The sequence below is a fragment of the Polistes dominula genome, unplaced genomic scaffold (assembly GCF_049000335.1).
Source record: "Polistes dominula isolate Pdom_NZ unplaced genomic scaffold, Pdom_raw_medaka contig_11, whole genome shotgun sequence".
Taxonomy (NCBI): domain Eukaryota; kingdom Metazoa; phylum Arthropoda; class Insecta; order Hymenoptera; family Vespidae; genus Polistes; species Polistes dominula.
Window position 1 is genome coordinate 2,433,177 of NW_028301154.1, and position 23,899 is coordinate 2,457,075.

General features: G+C 28.6%; 1 protein-coding gene across 14 annotated transcripts in view; it reads left to right on the forward strand.

Annotated features, from left to right (window-relative positions):
• Positions 1-23,899, forward strand: part of Unc-115a (actin binding LIM protein Uncoordinated 115a) — a 34,722-nt gene that overhangs the window by 3,479 nt on the left and 7,344 nt on the right. For 2 of the 14 annotated variants that reach the window (XM_089178633.1, XM_015333042.2), the window contains exons 1-10: positions 4,814-5,321; positions 12,808-12,968; positions 13,369-13,534; positions 14,948-15,185; positions 15,374-15,695; positions 17,258-17,329; positions 17,705-17,891; positions 18,399-18,664; positions 18,801-19,062; positions 19,387-19,470. In XM_089178633.1, coding sequence (XP_089034759.1) covers positions 5,213-5,321; positions 12,808-12,968; positions 13,369-13,534; positions 14,948-15,185; positions 15,374-15,695; positions 17,258-17,329; positions 17,705-17,891; positions 18,399-18,664; positions 18,801-19,062; positions 19,387-19,470 — 1,867 coding nt within the window. In that variant the 5' untranslated portion in view covers positions 4,814-5,212. Of the gene's footprint in view, positions 1-4,811; positions 5,322-12,807; positions 12,969-13,368; positions 13,535-14,947; positions 15,186-15,373; positions 15,696-17,257; positions 17,330-17,704; positions 17,892-18,398; positions 18,665-18,800; positions 19,063-19,386; positions 19,471-21,387; positions 21,493-23,899 lie in introns of those variants that run through there. The other 12 variants (XM_089178635.1, XM_015333043.2, XR_016178644.1 and 9 more) reach the window with 11 other exon arrangements.

Sequence of the window (23,899 nt, forward strand, 5' to 3'; positions counted from 1 at the left end):
ATTGAGCCATAAAAAAACCTCATTGAATTTTGTTAATGAAAATATGAAATGTTTACAAGTATCATTGATTAAATTGTTTATGTTTCATTATTAATTATCCACGTTTAACACACACACCAATACAAATATACAGAAATATAATTGTACATATATACTTAATACAAAATGCAATTGTATCGTTGACGCAGTGCAATTGGAACGAGCTTTATCGACGAGCTTTATTGATTTTCCTTTGCGTGCTTGCAACCCTCTCCCAAGAGTATATCGGCACACTTTTGGCATTGTTGAGTAGGGGTTAGTACCCTTTTCCTATACTAAAAAAGGGAAACGTATTTCATGCTGTTTTTTTTTCTGTTTCTCTAGCTTGAGAAACTGCAACCATTGCCGATCGATATCACAAAGAGTACTCTGAACTCTTTTTTTTTTTTTTTTTTTTTCTTTCAAATGCGCCAAACTCTAAAACCAATGTGTTCTTCAAACTGTATGTTTGGAACACTGAGTTCTGGGGTTTTATTGAACCTTTCCAAAGGTTTTACGAATTATTCTTTAAATAAATTACATTTATTTTATTAAATTTTTGTAAAATGGTTCGATCAAATATTTTTACATTCTAAAGAAGTTTCATGAACTTTAAAAAGTTTGGAAACCACTAATTTAGATTACTAATGTATACACGTACATATATATATACTTAAATATATGTATATGTATGTTACATGATTACGTAGTATTACGTGTTCTTGCCCTCGAATAGACTAATGTAAGATTTGCTCTATGGAATTTATTCTGACTCATTGATGTTACAACATTTGAATTTAATTAAATACGAAATACTATGATAACGTAATATCAAACTAAAAAAAGAATAAAAATGATAATGCAATGAATGAAATTCTTACTAGAATTTAAATGATTGAATTTCTTAACAAATAATAAAACGAATACCTAAAGATAATTAAAATCGAAAAGATGATAATAATAATAATAATAATAATAATAATAATATGAAATAAAATTGTTTCAAGGATCGAGATGATTAAGTTACTTACGATTAATTATAAATCGATAGGTATTACCTCGATCATATTTTCTGCTACCGGTAGGACGAGGTCCTTCGAGAAGAAGCCGAGACTGGATGCAACTCGACTCCGAGATTATGTAACAGATGAGAATACAATATAGTAATGTTTATTGACGGACGCTTGTATAATATTACATGCAAATAGTATAACACTTTCTTATAACTCGTATGCTTGACACACATTTCCCGTTACTCCTACATTCTATATTGAAAAACATCTTTCTCTTTTCTTTTCTTTTCTTTTTTTTTGTTCTAATCTTATTTTTTTTATTAAATATTTAATTAAATTTTAAAATAATTGAAAAAACGAACTTTAAATAAATAAAATAGAATAGTAGTAAACAATTGTCTATTAACTCTTTGCGGCACAGAATTTCAGATAATAAAATAGCGCCCTGTGTTGCATAGAAATTTGATTAAATTAAATAAAAAAAAAAAAGTAAATAAAAAAAATTGGTATATTTAATTAAATAAAATTAAAATAAAAATAAATAAAAAATTAAATAAAATTGGTATATTTTTTATTAATAAATATATAATATAATGTGAAAACATAAAAAAAACTTAATAACTAATAAATATAATAAATATAATAAAACTATAATAATAAAAATATAATAAAATAAATAAAACATAAAAAAAAAGTAATAATAAGAATTAGTAACCAATTTTTTTACCAACGAAATTGCAATAATATTTCGAGGTGGGGGACACTAAAAATGTCCCACTAAATGTGCATTACGGTGTATCAAAAAGGTGGGACACTTTTAATTCCACCGTGCCTCAAAGATTTAATGGATAACACCACTCGAGAATTTTCAAAAAATCGATTCTGTTTTTTTTTTTTTTAACTTAAAGTATACTTTAGACATCGAAAAACAATATGCACTTGGTCTCGAAGGAAAACAAAAATTTGTAACATGACGAAATTTTGGTTTTACCGATGTGCCTCAAGAAATAAAACGTTTTATCATACTTGCCATTGAGAAAACGAAATGACTTTTTTATCAGCTTGAAAAATTGTTTTTTTTTTTTAAATATTTTTTTTTAATTTTTTATTTCCGTAATAAGCTTATCTATGCGTTTGCATTTTAAGTCGACAGAATGAGAACACTTATATGAAAGAAGAATAAAATAATCTCGGTCAGTCCTCATTATTTTCTAATTTTAATAGGATTAAAGCCATACGCGTTTCCAATTATTATTATTATTATTATTATTATTATTATTATTATTATTATTATTATTATTATTATTATTATTATTTTCTTTTTTTTCTTTTTCTTTTTTTTAATGATGTCAATCTCACGTGCTCGTTCATGTGAGTAGTACATAGATGCGTGTATAAATATGCAGTAAAAATTAAATTGCAATTGTATTTCTAAAGAATATATTATTCGTGTTATATAAGTTATGTAAAAAAGTAAGAAGAAGAGAGAGAGAGAGAAAAAAAAAGATAAAGAAAATATGATAATAATGCACGCATACACACACACGTACCTACGTACGTACGTAAGTTCTCCTCGTGCACTCTTGGGAGCTATTGACATTTGTCACGCAATATTTTTTTTTATTTTGTAATTTTCTGTCGATGAGGTAGAAGTCCCTATGTTCCTTTTTATTTTATTTTTCTATTTTTTTTTGTTTTGTTTTGTTTGTTCCTTAACGAAATCAGGTAAAACCGTAATAAGAAAGAGAGAACGAGAATCGTTCCTGGACCACCAACCAAGTGAATTTTTCTTTGCGGTTACACACGCCGCAGTTGGTTGCATAACGTCATCCCGTAAAATCGGAACGTTATTAAATCCGCGTGCTTGAACTTTTTGAAAAAAAAAAAAAAGAAAAAAAAACGCGGTTGATTTTGCGTACAACTTGCGCAAGGAACAACTACATACTCATTGAATTCCTAAATTATTGAACACACTAAAAGTATAAACTAAAGTTTAATTATCATAATTAAGGTTGCTTACACGTGTTGTTAAGAAATATGAAATGACAATTATACCTTTTTAACACCAATCAAATCTATTCTTTCAATATATATATATATATATTACTACAATAATCTTGGAATGTTATGATAAATCTTAATGGATTTCGAGAAAAAACGAATGGAACGCAAAGAATGATTTGTCGTGTAAAGTTGTTCTTCTGATCGTCGTAGTTGTGTTGTTGGTTCATCGAACGGTCACGAGAAAAGACAAGAGAGTTCATTGATTCGTTAAGTTCATCAGTTGTGTCTTTACAGTACGAGTCTGACCGCTAACAAAAATAACTTTCTAAGTAGGAGTCATACTTAAATTATTCGCTAAGCTCTTGCATTGAATTTCTCTCTCTCTCTCTCTCTTTCCATTTCTTTTTCTTTATTTCTCTTACTTTATTTCTCTCTGTCTTCACAATCGAATATATACATGATACGAACGTGAGTTATTCGTATAATAATATGGTAAGTAAGAAAATTCGGAAACATGATACAGAGCTAACGTGGCTGTTCAGAAATAACTGCAGGAATAATACGAAGGACTAAATATATATATATATATGTGTGATATTTATTCTAGTGTATGCGTAACACCTCTCTTATTACGATTATAAATTAAACTACCTAATTGATCTATGACTTATCTTGATAATAATATAAAATTAAGTAATAATTTTAACACTTTAATGGGCGCACGTCTACGCAATCAAACGTCGATAATATTTTTGAAGAATTAATTTAAAAAAAAAAAAACTATTAAATTCATGAAGAAATTAACATAAAACACAAAACAACAAATTTAATTTTATATATAAAGTTAGAAATAAAATAATTGACAATGTGTTCTGGCTATCACACACACACATGTTGTATGAGCGGCCCATTAAAGTGTTAATATAAAATAATTATCTAAATAGTATAACTTGTATTTTTAATTTATTAATAGGTGTGTATCATTTATTAACTCATTTAAATCTGATAATGAAATTAATTTAATAAGAAAATTGTATTTAATTTTTGTTTCTATAAATAGACAAATTGATATAATGAAACTAAAGTAAAGTATATTAATTAATATACAGGGTGATATCATCGGGGTAACTGGTGGTACAAGCGATAAGGTGGTGATTCTACATGAAAAAATAAATCGAAAATATAGAATAACAATTTTTCGTTGAGGTCTCGTTATAACGGACCTACGAACTTTTCAGAAATATCCTACGAACTTTTCAGAAATACCCTACGAACTTTTCAGAAATACCCTACGAACTTATCAGATCAAGTAGACGCTTACTGTGCAAACATTCAAAGTAGATTTTCTCGAAAACAAAGTTTCAAATGACAAATTTTAATTCTATATTTTCAATTTAGTTTTTCATGTAGAATCATCCCCTTTTCGCTTGTACCACCAGTTACCCCGATAACCCTGTATAAATATATATATATTTATTTAATTAATTGTATAGAATATATAGGAAGTATAGCAGATATAAATAAGTTAATTAATATTAGGTTTTTTACGGAATAACATGTAAAACTAAAGTACTGTGTCAAATTATGACAATCCAATGATACGGGTGGTAGGTTGGTAGGTGTTGGCGGGGGGTTAGATTGAGAGGTGGGAACACAATACGTAAAATGTAAACACGTTGTTGAAGATGACAATCAAAACGTTAATCACCGTGACTATTATACTCTCTGCTGGCTGGCGATGGACGCTTTCAATTCCTTCAGTTGCCGAGTCGTTGCCAGTTTACATTCGACTATCGTGCGGGTTACATCGTGTGCATTATATCCAAACGAAACGATCTATAGATCAACGATCTTTATACCTCTTTATATTATTTTATTTTTTTTTTTGTTTTTTTTTTAAATTTAATCATTTTATATCTAAATATAAATATCTAAAATATCTGTCGATAAAATCAAATCAAATAAAATCGAATCGAATCAAATCTAATTTAATTAAATTTAAAAAAAAAAAAAAAAGAAATCGCGAAAGTATTGCAGTGTGTGTGTGTGTACGTGTGGGTGTTGGGTGTGTTATCGAGGTCTCCCAATTTTTTTCTCTTTTTTTTTTTTTTCGTACAACTTTCTCACGTGAAAAATTACGTAATCGAGGTTAAAAGAAAAAAAAAAAAAAAGATACAATGAAGTCAAAAACGACGGAGAATTTTATTGCGAGTGAAAGCAACGGGGTCAAGAAGGAACAAACTATGGAAGAGACCACCAACAACAAGCAAAAACAATTCAAAAAGGGTAAAACAAACTAATTTAATGCTTAGCAATTTGCATTTTGATAATAATTGACGATTGTATTTTTGATTAATTAAAAATATTGTAGATTTACGTGCGAATGAATTAATCGATTATTTAATAGGGATCCTTTTTTTATTATTATTATCTTTCTTTCTTTCTCTTTTTCTTTCTCTTTTATGCTGTATAAGGCGTGGTTTGAACGTTTTACGATCATGATAACGACCAACTCCTCCCAGTGCCATCTGACGTAAATCCTCTCATGGCCATTTACGATTTTCTACGATTTGACATTGAGAAAGGAGGAAAATATTCTGACGATATTTTATTTATTTCTTTTTTTCCCCAATTATTTTTACCACACACACACACACACACCTAATTATTTCTTATAATTAAACAAGAAATAAGAAACAGCACACGTTTGTTTCCTAATGTTTTTTTTTTTTCATATACAATTCACTCGTATGCATAAATAAAATATATTTATTATAACGTTCTAATTGTTTAAACATAAAATTACTTGCACACATATCAAAATATATATATATATATATATATATATATATATATATATATATATATATATATATATAAATGTTATATAAATGGATTCATTTGTAATATATATATATATATATACACATACAAACTCGAGTATACACATGCATATAATAAATATATTAAGTTACTTAGCATGTAGAGACAAAGTTAGCACGATTTCTCGTGTGTATCATGACTCAAGACACGACAATCACGAAGCTTATTTGCTTTTCGTTCTCGATATATTTCCCCGTCACGTTTTAACAGTTCGTGAGAAACTGTGCCTTGCTGCTGCTGCTGCTGTTACTTGCTCCATGGTGATATTTTAAGGGAGTGAGTTGTTCTCGAATTCATGCACACATTTTAACCCTAATCGTAGTAATGAAGAAAAAGTATAAATAAAAAACATCACGTATTCATACAATGTCCAATAAATGTTTGAACAACAACGATAATATTCATTCTCTCGTATTTCATTTAATTTGAATGAATTTATTATTATTATTCATTATCAATCAATTTAATCGAATTTGTTTAATTAAATATTCACAACGTACGTACGACGTGTATATAAATATTTTATGAGTGAATGATGGATCTTTGCATTTCCGTTAATTCGATTTGATTATAAATATGTGTCGTTAAATTTGCAATCATTTGTTATTACAAAACAGGGTTTTTACATTTGCTTTTTTTTTTTTTAATTTATTATTACATACAAGCTAAGTAAACTTGAATATGTGATTGATAAGAAACTTTAGATAGAACAACACAACGAAAGTAAAAAAAAAAAAAAAAATAATAATCGCGATAACGCAGTTATTGTATCACGATTTAAATCGAACGACATTGGGGAAGATTGTAAATGTAATTCAAATTTTGATACAATATATTACAATTACACACACAAACACACACACACAAATATATATTTATATCTTAACTGTTTGTTAAATACGATTCATTATCAGCACGTAATCGTAATGTTAAGTACATCACACATTTTGTAAAGATATTTCACATTCGTCATTTATACTTTGACAATTGAAATTCTCTTCAAAAAATGATTATTAATGTATTCTGTATTCTTACACGTTTACATTACACAAACCAAATTTTCAACTTGTGTGACTGTAGTTTAATAGAAGTCTATTAAAAGAAAGATAGCGTTATCACTATCGTAATCTATAAGTGTATAACATTTTAAAAACAGCTTCTAAAACGATCGAGCTAAGTTAATTTTTTGTAATTTTATTTTTATTTTTTCCTTGTAGTTTTTACCTTTTTTTTTTTTTTTAATCTTTTTTCTAAATTCATATCATGCTTATCGTCATTACGCAAAATGACAAAGTTTTTGTTCGCTTGAAATTAACTTAAAGTTCATTTTATTTTATTATAATCATATTATATATTTTTTTCTTTTTTCTTTTTCTTTCATCTTAACGTGTATAATCGCGCGGTAATTTTAAATTCGCTAAACTGTTCTTACTGTTTTGTTCCACGTAGTTTACATTTTTTTTCTTTTTTTTTGTACACCTCAAACTCATGTGATAATTATTTCAGTAAGAAATGAAACGATTTGAAACATTTCGTGTCGGCAAACATTTAAAAGTTAGAATATATGATCAGCTGTTGATAGTGTATGTGCGTGAATAGTGGGGTGGAGGGTGAGAAAGAAGGGGGGAGGGAGGGAGGTATCAGTTAATAAATGGGGTTATGAAACTTTGTGTTGAGTGTAGAAGCGGTAAAAGGAAATATTACATTTAGTCGATACATTAAGGTTAAACGTATTATCTTAATGTATATAAATGATTTATGCGTGTATAAACGTGTGCGTGTTATGATATATTTGTTCGTTCGTTCGCGTGATATGTATTTGTGTGTAAGGGTTAAGGAGAGTAGGAAAAAAGTATAAGAATAAGAGAGAAAGAGAAAGAACTATATACGCGAGTTATGAGCTTTGACTTGGTGCGAAATTAAATTTTCTCATAACCGTTTTGCTCATCGGTTATCGCGTCTGTGTTTGTTCAACGATAATATAGTTATCGAGTTTTAGATCTATCGAGATTTTAACGTGCCGCTAATGATCCTTAGCGAGAATTCCCTTCTATCCATTTATCTTCGATATTCTTAAGTATTATTTAATATTATTAAATACATATTAAATTATACTACTTTGTTTCTTTAATATATATATATATATATATAAATTACGTGTCACGTTGTTTGTCCGCAATGGACTCTTAAACTATTGAGCCGATTTTAATAAAATTTAGCAGAGTTTGTGCAGTTTCATTCAACTTGAAAGATAGGATAGTTTATATCTCAATTTATAATCGCAATTATTTGTTTATTAACAAAGAGTCATGATTATTTCTGTTAGTTCGATAAGATTCCAACAGATTGTGGTATAAGGTAATTCGTTGACTTAAAGATGTGTGTATCGGACTGATTGTGAGCCACAGCAACGTGTGGCGAGGCACCCTTAGTCCATATATATATTAGGTTGTTTGAAAAGTAATTTCGTTGAGAGTTTAAATTTCATAAATGAAATTATTTAAATCCACTTGAAAAACCTTAAGTTTAATCTCGGAATAAAAATTGTCTTCATTTTGACAAAAGATAAAACAAAATTACGTTCCGAACAATCCAATAAATTATACTAGGATGGTTTCAAAATTCTATACTATTTAATGCAGTCAAATTAATTATTCATTAATAATAATTTCTGAGAATACATAAAATAATAGTACACGAAAAAAAAAAGAAAAAGAAAATAGAAAAAGCAAAGTTATGATGTTGTATGTAAATCAGAAGAAGAAGAAGAAAAAAATGTGTAACATGAAATAAATTGAAATAATTGAATTGTAATACAGGGCCAGCTGGCTATTGAAAACTTACAGTACTTAGAAACCTAGAGATAATGCATTTGAGAAAAGGGAGGGGATTTTAAGAACGAAACATGTTTGGTCCAGATTATGCGAATTTTTGTTCCTTTAGTTATACCATCTGGTACTTCAAAGGAAGCATACTTTTTCTTTCCTTCCTAATATAATCATTTCAGGGAATAGTATTTTCAGAAAGAAGCATGTGTTATAAGGATATAAAGAAAGCTTTAATTGAAATATTAACCCTTTCACTACTACGGGTGACTATAGTCACCCGCCACAAAACGACACCCGCACACGACGGGTGACTATAGTCACATAATTATGAACACAAATCATTTTGTTTCTAAAAGTAATGTCACAAAGTCGTTTTTGAGACAAAAGGCTCCGAATGCTAAAGACTGCGCGAGCTTAATGTTCCCACTTTCGGTACGGCGCTCCGTTCTAGACGAGGTACTTCGCGGCGAGGCCCACCGTAGCGAAAGGGTTAAAAACATTTTTGTTTACTTTGTTTTTAACCATTGGAAATAATTAATTGAAATATCGTAACAATTGCTTGTGTTTCAAGTTAATTTATTTTTGTATTTCTTTTTGATCAAATAAGATATAATAAAAAAAAAAAACAAAAAAAAATATAGAATAATTAACACGATGACCCAAATAAAACAAATTTCTAATGCTTGATTTCTAATTCCTCTTATTAAATCGAATATAAATTATTTTAGTAGATGGATAGAATAAGTATGAGAAGAAAATTATTCGTGATTGGTAAGCATAATTATTTAATGAAAAATTAGAAATTAATTAAATACATATGAAATTAATTTTGGAAACCTTTTAAATAAATAATTGGGTTTTGGATAGATCATCGAATAAAATGTGTTGTTGTTGTTGTTGTTGTTGTTGTTCATATATTAAATAAATTAGTATAGCAAAATTAATTTTTCAATTGTAAACATAGTTAATACGATCCGATAGTCGATTAATTATGGTGACCCAGAGCGTGTAAATGAGAAAGAAAGAGAGAGAGAGAGAGAGACGAAGAAGAGTCTCCTCGGGGTCGTTGCATTTGACCCCACTTTGCGACATCCTATTTAGTCCACTTATGAATCATATTAACATACCACGACCGAGAAACGGTGCATGTAGAACGCATGAGGAGTTACATGTCGACGGGAACCCATTAAAAAGAAAAAAAAAAGAAAAAAGGCTTGTAAACCGATAGATTCTTCTCTCTTTTTCTTTTCTCATTTTGTCTTTTTCTTAATGTTATAAATTAATTTATTTCCCATGAATAATTTCGTATAGTACAATGTGGGAGTGGAAAGAAATATTAAAACAAGCCACAGATGTACAGAATTTGTCCTCGGATTTAAGTAATTCTGTTGCAAAAATTCCCGGATGCCACCCACTGCAATTCTTGTTAACTTTCAACAAGATCATGGTGTGACGACGTTGATGGTAGTAGCAGTTCATTTACTAAAGAGAGACGTTAACATATTTCATATCAATTTTATTTCAAATTCATGGTTTTTTTTTTTTTTTTTTGCATTTATATATTTTCTATTTTCAATTTACAATTTGAAGAATTAATTATTGAAATGATTTGTTTTTTTTAAATATGAGCGTACACGTGTGTGTCTGAAAAAAAATGAGAAATTAATTATTTTATAAATGACTTTATGATATATTCAGTTTTGAAAAATGCATATAAAAGTATTGACACACACAGAGAGAAAGAGAGAGAGAGAGAGAGAGGTCCAATTAAATATATCAAGGTTATAAAAGAAATATTTAAAAAAAGATTGGAAAAATAATAAAGTTACACGTGTGTGGTGTGTGTGAGAGAGAGAGAGAGAGAGAAGATTAAAAAGTAATGTGTTGTATGGTGACCTTAACACACACGTGATGATCCGATGACGTCAAATATATCCGAGAAGAGCTCTTTCATGATATCACCGAGTATTTTTAAAGGTCTCTCGATACATGTGCTTTACGCCCAATGTATTTTTTGCAATTTCCCTTTCTCTTCTCCTTCCCTCTTTTTTTCTTTTTTTTTTTTTTCTTTTTTTTGCACACGTCGGAAATCAACGTGATAACTTATTTTACTTGTATGTCAGGTAATAATAATAATAAAAAATAATAATAATAATAATAATAATAATAATAAGACAACTATTGCTTTTATTACTGTTTTTTTATTATTATTATTATTATTATTATTATTATTATTTTTTATTTTACTTTTTTTTTTTTTTTCTTTTCATTCTGTGTCACTTGTCGACGATGTTATTTTAGTTTGATACGCGGAGGCACGAAGTAAATGCAAAAGGTAAAAAGAAAAAGAAAAATGGATAATAAATCGATGTCAAGAAAGAAGAGAAAAAGCTAGTGAGAGTGAGACAGAAAATAAAGAAATAAAATGAAAGAGTTAGGGAAGTATCAATGGAGTCACTTGTTCAGATCATTCTATCTCTTTTTGTCTCCTTCTTCCTTTTTCTTTTTTTTTTTTTTTATATTTTTATATAAATGTGTGTATATATATACTACATGTATGTACTCTTTGAACGATGATGATGACTCAAAACTCATTTTAGAAGAAGATCATTCCTTTTATGTGAAAACTAGTTTGTCTTGTCTATTATTCTATTTTAATGATTTTAGTTGAAATTCTTGAATTTTATTTTACAACAAATTTCATTTACATTAAAAATAAATTTAACATTGTCAAGAGAAATTTGATTTATGCGATAAACCTTGTTTTTTTTTCAAATTATTATTTTTATAATTAATATAAATATATAATTATTATATTATATTAAATAACAAATATATATATAAAAATATATAAAATATATATATATATATATAGATTAAATTGACTGGTTAAATAAACAATAAAAAGGAAAAACTAATATTCCTTAATATTCCTATTACTCATTGTAAGCGTACACATTTCTTAGGATTATTGTCCGTTGATTGGAAATACAAAAAGAAAAAAAAAACTAGTCACGCCAATATGTCTAGCTGTTATATAGAAAGTTTCGATATCAATGTGTGGTGTATATATATATATAAAAGAGAGAATGTTTGAAAAGGAAGCGGAACTATGGCTTGTAACTTTAAAATGGGCATTCCAATCAGTTATTTGACGTTCGACGACGCTTTCACAATTATACAATACTTTTTTAAGGTCTGCCTAGCGTATCATAGAACAACTATTATAAAGATTATCTCTATAATCTATCATTTTTGAAGAAACTAAATAAAATCGAGGTGATATAGTTGAAAGAAATTTATATGATCAAAAATGATCATCGTCTCATCACAATGGTGATGGTGCATTGCATTATTTTTTCTTTTTCCTTATTAATTATGCACTGTAAAGAAATAAATAAATAAATTAAAAAAAAAAAGAAAGAAATTCATTCTATTAAAAGAAAAAATAAACAAACAAACAAAAAAAGTAATATTATTGTAAGATTTAATACTTGAATCGTCAAAGTACAAAAACCGCACTGTACTTTATCCGAGACCGCACCTCGCGACAAGTAAGTAAACCGCGATAAGATTTATTAAGTATAGAAAACGAAGACAAGTTCTAGCACTAGGAAAGAAGGAGGAAGGCCTTCACCCGTTTTCGATGGCCACGGATCTTATAAATGTACCTTGTGGCAAGTGTCTTGTAATACCTTTTACTTCTTTTTCTTTTCCCATGTGGCAACCGGTAAAACATCTACTAACGTGGCTCTCTCTCTCTCTCTCTCTATCTCTCTCTCTCTTTTTCTCTCTCTTTCTGTGACAATGAGTCACACACATAAAATACGTTCGAGCGTATTTTTACTACGCTCGGGATTTAATTTGTAACGTATGCCATAGTTAGAGACCATGCCTACGTGTTATGCATCCCAATGAAATCGTGCATGTCATTGATTAACATGTTCCCAGTACTGTATCAATTTTTCCTCCTCCTCCTCCTCCTTCTCCTCCTCCTCCCCCTCCTCCCCCTTCTCATTCAAGCCATTGCTAGATATTTATTTCGATTGATTTATTTACAGGGAAAACATTTTGCCAGTCTTGTAAGAAGAAGTGCAGCGGGGAGGTTTTAAGGGTTCAAGACAAGTACTTTCACATAAGTTGTTTCAAATGCGCACAGTGCAATGCCAGTTTAGCGCAGGGTGGATTCTTTGCTCGGGAAGGTTCCTATTATTGTACCAAGGTAATAATTAAATATTAAAAGCAAACACCATCATTTACTACATATATTGTTCATCAACAACCTATTCACAAGACCACTTGCACACCATGTGTGCAATCATAAACTGAGCCATTATCAGTTATTTTGAGTAAAATATTCGTCCAGATAAGACTTTTTTTTTCTTTTGTATAAATAGTATCTTTAAAGTATAGAAAGACAAAATTTGTCACTGTAAAATTGCCAATATAATAAAAAAAAAAGAAAAGAAATGGTATTTGGGAACCGTGTTAGAACAACAGAAAGTTGTGGTCTCGAATGGGTTAACAAATTATTAACAATAATATCGATTAATAATTGGCAATTTATTATTATTATTAATATTGTTATTATTAACCCTTTTATCTTGCCCATTGTTTTATAGGATTATCGAGAACGTTGGGGTACAAAATGTGCCGGTTGTGGGGAATACGTGGAAGGTGACGTAGTAACAGCCGGAGAGAAGCATGCATTTCATCCTAATTGTTTTCACTGTCAAAGATGCAGACAACCGTTGCTTGGACAAGGAACGAAAGTATCTCTCGTACAAGGTAATTTCCGTTTAAAATTATACCCCTTCCCCCTCCCTCATCTCTAAAAGAAATAAACGAAGAAGAATAATTCGTGGAAGAATAGATAAAGCATCGTATTACGTATGTATATGTGTCTATATGTATGTATGTATGTATGTACATATGTATGTGAGTGCGTTTGAAACGAGTCATAAAATTAGCATAAGCAGTCGTTCTGTTAAAGGCAAATTACCGTTCAGATAAATCGTCGTTTCTCAGTGTTACAAGGTCAATACGTGCAAAGACTAGAAAGTATTACATATATATACATACATATATATATATATAATTCGTGTATAATACACTTGTTAATTAATCGTAAAAAATGTCTAATGTTGTTTAAAAGTTCGGAGTATATGATTAGTGCACACTGTTTTCCTTAAAATTCATCTTTCAGACTGCTGACACGTTGTCTTCTGTGAAATTTCTTTTATTTTTTAAATATTGTTTATATAACTTTCCAAATATTGCACATATGTAAAAATGTGCTAAAATCATAAAATGATAATCTTAAATTCTATTAATTAGGAATATTATTACCGTTGCACACACACATGTGCAATGTTTGGAAAGTCATATAAACCATATATTTAATATAAGAATTTTCATAGATGACCACCTGCCAGTCTGAAGGTGAATTCCGAGGAAGACGATGCACCGATCATATACTTGATGGTTTTCATTAACAATACACATTCCTTTCGATTAATTAACAATTATTTTTAATACTCTAATGCATTTTACTCATACATATATATATATATATATGCGTGTTACGTATGAGAGATAAGTTGGTAGGCCACAGTAGATTGGATATGATGATGATGATTAGTCATACTTCGATTACCAAGAAAGTGCAATAATAATCAACTATCAGAATTGATAAACTATCGCGAGATTAAATGATATATATTTCTTATCAGTTGAAAACAAACATTTTAGCAAATTTTAATCGAAATACAACGATATTTTCTCTATTGTCTTTAAATACTATTATTATTCATATAATAATATAAGAAGAAGAAGAAGAAGTTTTAACAAATGTGATTCGTTTTAATCCATTGAAATCTCGTAGTGTGTGTGCTGCTGCTGCTGCTGCAGCAATTTTAGATTAATTACAAATAATTATTTGCGTTAAAAATTATTAAAAAAAGGTTCAATACAATATTTATATGATTTTAAAAACCATGAATTATCAATACCATGAAAATATTATATCAGTAACTTAATATTATTATTATATTTTGAAAAATTTAAAGCAACACTGGTGACAGTCAATGGGTTTAAACGATAAATAACATAATTCATATATTATAAAAAAAAAAATTGAATATTAATCGAAATTATGGACTGTGACCGGATCTATACAATTTTCGTTTCATTGGCTCGTAGGTCAAGCTTTATGTCATCGATGCGTTGGCATCCCTGTACGAGAAGCTTCAACACCAGTAGGGAATATTGGTGGTACTCGAGGATCCGGTGATGCCACTAGTGACCCTGGTGCTTGTGCTGGCTGCGGAAACCAATTGCGAGAAGGTCAAGCTTTGGTTGCTCTCGATCGTCAATGGCACGTTTGGTGTTTTAAATGTCACAGTTGTGACACCGTTCTACATGGCGAATATATGGGAAAGTTAGTCTACTTTTATCCACTTTACACCGTTATAAATCATTTATTTTTTAAATGTATTTATAAAATCTGATGTACCATTAAAACAAATCAATACTTGCAATCTTATCATCAGTCGTTATAAAAAAAAAAAAAGAAAAATGTTAAAAACCATTGTATATTGAAACAAAATATTGTATTTTTTTATTTAGAGACGGCGTGCCTTACTGCGAGAAAGATTATCAAAAACAATTTGGGGTAAAGTGTGCTTATTGTAATCGTTACATAAGCGGCAAGGTACTACAAGCTGGTGATAATCATCATTTCCATCCAACTTGTGCCCGTTGCACTAAATGCGGTGACCCATTCGGTGATGGTGAAGAAATGTATTTACAAGGTGCAGCCATTTGGCATCCACGTTGTGGTCCAGGTCCAACCGGACCCAATGGTATTGTCAATGGACACGGGGAAGGTGCTCACACTCCCCAGCACAGAGAATCCGAAAGAATTTCCAGTAGCGCCTCGGAAATGCAGGTAAATTCGGTCTGTAAGAAAATCATTTGTAATGTTTAGGTTTTTTTTATATATATATATAAATTAACGAGATATCATCATCTGGTATTCTCAATTTTGTGATCTACGCGTAAGTGGATCCCGATTAGAAATTAAAAATATATGTATATGTATATATATATATACATATATTTATGTAATCGACAAATTATTACTTTACGAGATAATCGTAATCGATAATAATATAACGTAAGTAATATAATAGTATTTTTTTTTTTTTTTTTTTTTTTTTTTTAATTAATATCAAATACGAGAATTATTCCTAGATATACGGAAGAAACTCGTATTAAAAATGTACAGTGTATGTTATTATTGTACATTTGTATATTAAACAAATAATATTAATTTTTTATCTTGTAAATATTAAGTGCGTATTGTTATGGGTAATTGCTAAATGTCTTCTTTTTTTTTTCTTTCTTTCTTTTGTTCTTTTTTAATTTTGATCTTATTCAGCTTAAAGCTTTTTGTTTCTTATTTTTGGATTTTATTTGATTTGATTTGATTTTCTTTTTTGTCTAATTAATTATTATATTACATGTATTATATTCGTTAAAACATAAAAAGTGCACAGTGTACGTATATGAATTATGTTAAAGCTTTTGTTGCTAGTAATTTTTAAAGTTTGTGTACGAAGGAATATTTGCAAAAAAAAAAAAATAAGCAAATGTGTTGCATACGTGTGTGTGTGTGTGTGTGAATTGTACAGGCTTAAGAAGAAGAAAAAAAAAAACAAAACAAAACAAAAAAGAATATTTGAATTAACGTTATCATCGCACATAAAAAAAAGATTGTATTTGGAATGCACGTTTGCTGCATTGTATTTGAATGCATTTAGTGTTCATCGTAAAAAAAACCAAAAAAAAAACCAAAATCATTTCGATGTATATTTCATTTCATTTTTGATTCTGTACAAACCATCATACCAATAGTGTTGTAAGAGTAATAATTTGTTTGTTTATTTGAAACACACAATTTTGTTTGACGTTGAGATTTAGATTGAATTTTGTATGTATACGCATCAAGATGCATCAAAGTAGAAAACAAAATGCTAGAAATGCAACCACCAAAACAGCAACACTCAACAACAAACAAGAGCTTGATGTTTTTAATAATAGCTTTTTCTTAGAAGTTATGGTGTTGTTCTCTCTCTCTCTTGTAAGAGACATAGACCAAAAAAAAAAAAACCATAAAACAAACCAATAATGTTGTATCGCTTTGACATGCATCGTTCAATTGTTTTGTTACCCTATTCTTTACGCACGCTTCGATATTCTTTTTTCTTTTTTTTTTTACAAGAAAAATATTTTTATTCTTTTTGTTTTTTTTTTTGATTTTACATATTTGATGTGGATCATACATAATTTTATATAATACTATGTGTCATATTTTTTATTCCTTTTTTTTACTTTAAATTGATTTCTCTTTTCTCTCTCTCTCTCTCTCTCTCTCTTTTTATTTAATTCTTTTTTATTTATTGCTTTCTTAATCGTTGTTTACTTTTTTCGCACGGTCATTGTGTATAGTTTTCATTGCGGTCACGCACGCCAAGCCTGAACGGATCACTATGCAGCCCTTACAGCAGTCTCAGTCGCAAGGTATGCACACGAACCATTTCAAAGGGTCTTCCTTTCAACAACAACAAAATCCTAATATTCTTCATCTTCTTCTTCTTCTTCTTCTTCTTCTTCTTCTTCTTACCATTATTATTATTTTTATTATTATTATTATTATTATTATTAACTTGATCAAAATCATTTATTTGTATAGATTTTTCAAAGGAATTCCCTAATCCTTATATATATATATATTTTCTTTATTTTCATTTTCTAATTCACTTGACACTGAAATATTATGGTAATGTTATTTAAAAAAAAGAAAAAAATTAATGAAAGATTTTGTTTTTTTTTTTTTAAACGAAAGTAAAATGAAAATTTGTAAATGTGATGAAGAATTTGAATTCATTGCCTCAGTATTATCCTGCACGAACTGGCAGTCCTGGATTGATCCTGAGAGAATACGGAAGAGGAGGACCCGAAGATGTTTCTAGGATTTACACTTATTCTTATTTGACTGAAACACCGAGTCAAGGATATCTGAGACGTCCGATACAACCCTACGACAAACCACCGACGAGCCCACATTTTCATAGACCCAGTTGTATGTTCAATTTTATCAAACAATCTGTTTTTTTTTTTTATCATTATCTTGGAACAAACTCGGCATTTCATTTGAAACAATTTTAAAAATGATTATTTTTCGTATGTCAATCTTCCCACTGACCCTCACAATGTGACGTGCTGGGTACTTTTATGAATTGGGTTAGCCATATTAACCCTTTGGGTACATTTGACGAGTGAGACACGTCGTCATCTATATAAATATATAAATATTTCTATTTTGTTTTTATTTATATTTATTTAATTTATATCTTTTAATTGAAATGTTTTGTTGCAAAAAAAAAATATATATATATGTCACCAATATAAATATATTCCAAATAAAAAAAAATGTATTACTCTTTTACTTATATTATTAATCCATATATAGTAAGAAATTAATATACAAATTTTCAGATCAAATTCAGTACTCAAGGGGTTTTAAATTATATTATTAATGGAATTAGTATTGATAATTATAAATTTATTTATGTTTCAATTTTAATAGCATCTCGTTCGATAAGAAGTAGCGGAGGACGTAGTAGCAGATCAGGAATGAGAGCATTGGTCGATGCTCTGAGCGAAACTCGACCAAAGTCACCTGCTGCTGGAAGTCAGGTTGACAATGACGAACCAATCGAATTGGCACATTATCCTGATGCTATGAAACCTCCGCCTGGTGCTCAACCGCCAATAGAAAGAGACGATTTTCCAGCTCCGCCTTATCCTTACACAGATCCTGAAAGACGTAGACGATGGTCAGATACTTACAAGGTAAATTGTTCAATAAATATTTAAACCCTTTAAGGGACACTAGTGTGAATCACTTTAAAAAAAAAAAAAAAAAAAAAAGAAACAATGATTGATATTAATTTATTGATTGTTTCTGTGTATGTGCGTGCACGTGTAGGGAGTACCCGCATCAGATGACGAGGACGAGGTGGATAACAAGATGTACATCAAAGAGGTTGAGCAAAAATTGAAAAAAGAACAGGACGAGTTGAGTAAGATTGACACGGGAATAGCTAAAGTATTCCTACAGGATCGTGAAAAGGATCGAGAAAATTTAAGACACAAGGCTGCCAACGTTGATCCTAGAAATGCTTCAAGGACACCATCGGCTGCGAGGGAACCAACTTATAGGCTGCGATACGAAAGTCCTGTTGGAGCGTGTAAGTTTTTCTTTTTTTCAAAGATATCATTCAACAAATTATGTTGCTAATAATATTGAAACATTTAAATGGGTGAACTTTAATTATTAATTATATTTTATTTATACACTATATAACACATTTGAAGTACATATTATTATATATATTTCATGTATGGAACCATGATCATCCTCATTTTGCAAGGCACACAAACAAATAAACAAACGAACGAACGAACGAACGAGATGCGTCGAATTTAAATTTAAACTTTTCATTTTTATCCCTCGTTCGTTTCGTCAAATAATATTGGGGGAGAAAACAAAAAACATAAATTTTTTAATGCAGCACCATCGAGAAACATAGATCACGCAAGACCATGGGAAGACGACGATGGTTTTAGTTACAAATCGAGTGGGCCCAGTTACAACGGTGAGTAATTCTATTCGATATATTTTCTTTTTTTTTCTTATATACATATATATAATAATTTATTGAAAATAAATATAATATCATTTTTATTCATATAACTATGTATCATATAAAAAAAAAAAAAAAAAAAAAAAAAAACATAAGCGAAAAATCATCTCTCATACATGTCCACACGTTCGCACATAAACACTAACATGATCACTCTCTTAACTGTTTTTAATTCGCGCTTCGAGGATTGCAAAATGGCTGTTGCAAAAGAAAAAAGAAAAACAAAGACAAAGGGTTAACGTTATTAATTTTTTTTTCTATTTTTTTTTTTTTGTATTAATTAATTAATAAATTAATAATGAAGAGTTTGAGAAGAAGAGACCTTTTATACGAAGTCTCGTTAAGATTTTGCTAACGTGGAAATTAACGACGAATTCCTTGCGTAAGCAAATCATTAATTTAGGATTTAAGGATATTATACAATAATAATAATAATAATAATAATAATAATAGGAATCGTGTGTGTTGTTTGTGATCCTTTGAGAATTATTTTTTAACGAAAGGAAATGATGGGGTGGGAGGGTAAAAGAAAAAAACCACAGTACGTGTGTAACTCGAGCAGGACTCGTTGCGTTGTTTCTTTTTTTTTTTTATTCTATTTGTTTGTTTGTTTTTTTTTTTTTTTACCCTTTTTATTTTTATTTTATTTTATTTATTTTTTTTTTTTTTGAGTGCACCGAACAATTAATAAAAAAAATATATATATATATATACCACACTCTCCTATGGACGACCCCTCATTAAATCTAACAGGTGATGTATTCTGCTTAAGCATGTGTACGCCGTCGACCTAATTCAATGTGCCTGGCCTTGGCCTCATTTTTCTTTTATTTTTTTGTTTCTTCTTTCTAATTTTTATTTACTACTATTTCATTCTATTCTATTCTATTCTATTCTATTCTATTCTATTCTATTCTATTCTATTCTATTCTATTCTATTCTATTCTATTGTATTTGATTATTTGATCAGCCAGCTCTATAATAATATTTCGATAGTTTTGCTAACAACGTGTAAAAATGAAGCCTCTTGCTCTTCTAACTTTTCCTGCATGATACACAGAGGGGTTTATTTAAAAAAAAAAAGAAAAAAATTAAAAGGATACAAGAGAGAAAAAGACAGATAGAGAATTAATAAATAACAATATTAATCACACACAGACACACAATCATACTCTTCCTCTTCGATTTTATTATCATTACATTATTGGAAGATTGTTCAGATAATCTTTCCTTCTCATTTTATTATTTTTTATTTTTTTTTTAACACGTTCTATGCCGTTCTTAATTTAGAATACTTTCCATTTATTACAGGTGAGACTTATACGTTTCACGTTGCAAAGATTATGCAATGATTAAAATAATACAAAGATTATAATTATTAAAGAAAAGAAAATAACATTGTAGTTTATAATACATTCTTTGAGACACGGAATTTTAGAAAATAGAAAAAAAAAAAGACACATCATCACTCCTTATTATTAAATGAAAATTAGAAAATGATGTTTCAACGGCATGGAACGTTTATTAATCATCCCCATTATTTTGGCGCATGATGTTCGTACTTTTCTTTCGCATCTTACTATGCTTTTAATCAATTTCATCGATCAATTACATATGAGCCATTTATTTTGAAGAAAAAAAAAATAATAAATAAATAAATAAATAAAGAAAAGAACGAATGGGAATGGGTTGATGAAGGGGTGGTAAAAAATCATCACGCAAAGTTTCACTAAATGCCTCTTTCTTTATCTCTCTACCTATCGTCGTGTAAAAAAAAAAAAAAAAAGAAAAAAAAAGAAAGGAGGAAAACTACCATCGTGTCTCTATTTGTGTTTTTGTGTTTGTGTTGTGTTTGCGTGGGCGGGGCAGTTGGAAGGTCATCGGCGCGTTCCCCGGCTCCCAGAAACTATCCACCCCTTGGTACTCAACGCGCCTTCACTCTTCCAAACGCCACTAGGCACTATCATTCGGTGAGTCCGAAAACTTTCCAATTTTGCTTGCCGTTGAATTCAAGTCAAAGAATAAAATATATCTATGATATATATATATATCATCAATTTGGAAATATTAAACAACCCTTTTTTTTATAACACGTCATATATTTTGAGTCAAGAACAAAGGTTTATTATATGCGTTCAGAACACGTAAAGGGTTAACTAAACTTAATATGGTAATACTTAATATAATAATAATATTAATAATTATTATTAATATATATTATTAATATATATTAGTATATAATATATATTAATAGCGTCATAATAATAATAATAATAATAATAATAATAATATATTATTAATATATATTATTAATATTATAATAGTAATATTTAATTATTATATTAAATTAGAATTTAATTTAATAGTAAATAATTAGAAAATAGAGAAAATTAAAAATAGATTTAATGAGAGGCACACTTAAAGCGTTAAGGGTTGGATTATATGATAATAAATATAATATAATATATTATATTGTAAATACAATATATAATCTATATATATATATATATATATATATATATTATATATTATAATATATTAATATTAATAATATTAAATAATAACTTACAATTATAAAATAATAATATAACATATAATATAGTTTAGAATTAATTCAAGTGCTACCCCAAATTTGTTGTTGTTGTTGTTGTTTGTTCAAATTAATTTTCTTACAAATTATTACACACCATATTTTTCAAATTGAAATTTCTGTTATAAAAAAAGGTTGTTCTTGTTATAAATATTATATTTTATCTAATCAATAATAAAATATAATTTGTAATAAAAAAAAAATAAAAAAGGAAAAAAGATGGCAAAAACAAATAAAGACCATCTTGTCATCTTTTTCTTTTCTCTCTTTTTTTTTTTTCATTTTTTATTTTCTCTTTTTTTATCTTTCTAATGTAAATTTGATAAAAATATACTTTGACTTGTTTTCACGGAAAGCCAGCTTTGTTTTAAGCTTAACAAAAGAGACGACGACCTATTTGCAAAACGAATTAAAAAATATATATAAAAAAAAAAAATGAACAACATACAGAATGGTAAATTGCAACAATAAAGAAAAAAAATGATGGCGGCTTCTTGGAGACTTGAAATTATTTTCGTAAATTTTCTTTTTCTTCTTTTTTGGGGGGTTAGGGTGGGGGAGGAGGGCGTTTGGTTTTTGGTTTTATTTTAATTGACAATTAATCGATAGTACGATTGATTGATCATAGACGAGATGTTTGTTTGTAAAAGAAAAAGTACACTACAAACCACACCTTCTTGTTTTTCATGGAAAATTAAAAGGTAGGGGCTTAATTCTATTTGTCTTTTTTTCCATTTTTTTTTTGTTTTTTTATTTTGTTATATAAAAAAAAAACGAGAGTGACGTACTAGTATACTTACTACAAAATATTAGCATAGGTATTTATAAATATTGAATAATTATGCATGATGTAACTAATCAGGTGTGCTCTCTCAAATGTTAATTGCATTTTCGCCTTTTTTGGGGTTTTTTTTTAATCTTTTCTCTCGTGCGTGGGACGAGGATAACAATATCATTATTAAACAACTATAATAATAATAATAATAATAGTAATTATAATTAGAAAACATGGATTGTGTTCTCGTGTCGTATTTGCAATTTATCGTTGGTGTGCTTCGTAGTTGAAAGATTGCATAATTTGAAATTGTTTGTTTTTTTCTTTTTTTTTTTTGTGTGTGTGTACAAAAATGGCAAAATAATTGTACAAGAAAATTAGTATCCTTAGATATTATAATGATTTATTATTAGATTTGAATGTAATGGGAATAATTTATAGGATTCGTTTGTTTCATATTTAAAAATAATATTTATAGTCTTCTCGTCCTGTTCGCGTTATACATACACCTGTTTGGGTTACACCATGATATTAGGATTATTTCATTTTGTAGAGTGGTATACACATGTATCTAAAAAAAAAAAATAATACATATATTTATATTTTATAATATAATTTAATTATTATAGTAAAATTATGGTACTTACGTATTAACACCACCAAAGCAGCAAAATTCCGTTAATGCACCATAAATCTACAGCCATAAATTGTTGCGACGAATTATAGAATAACAAAACTTGATTTAAAATCAAAGCAAATTTCAAAATTCAAAAGATTTTATTTATAAAAAGTAGTCAATCGAATTTCGATGGAAAATGAATTGGACGATATAGAATTTAACATAGATTCAAAACAGTCTTTATTTTCATTCACCTGATGCTGTCGCCATATGAACTCTGATAAATAAGATTCCAAATGATGTCTCCCATCTTGTTCTGCTTTTGGCAAATCCCAAATACGCATTTTTGTAGCACTAAAAAATGACGAAACCCTGACGTAATGCTGACGAAACCCTG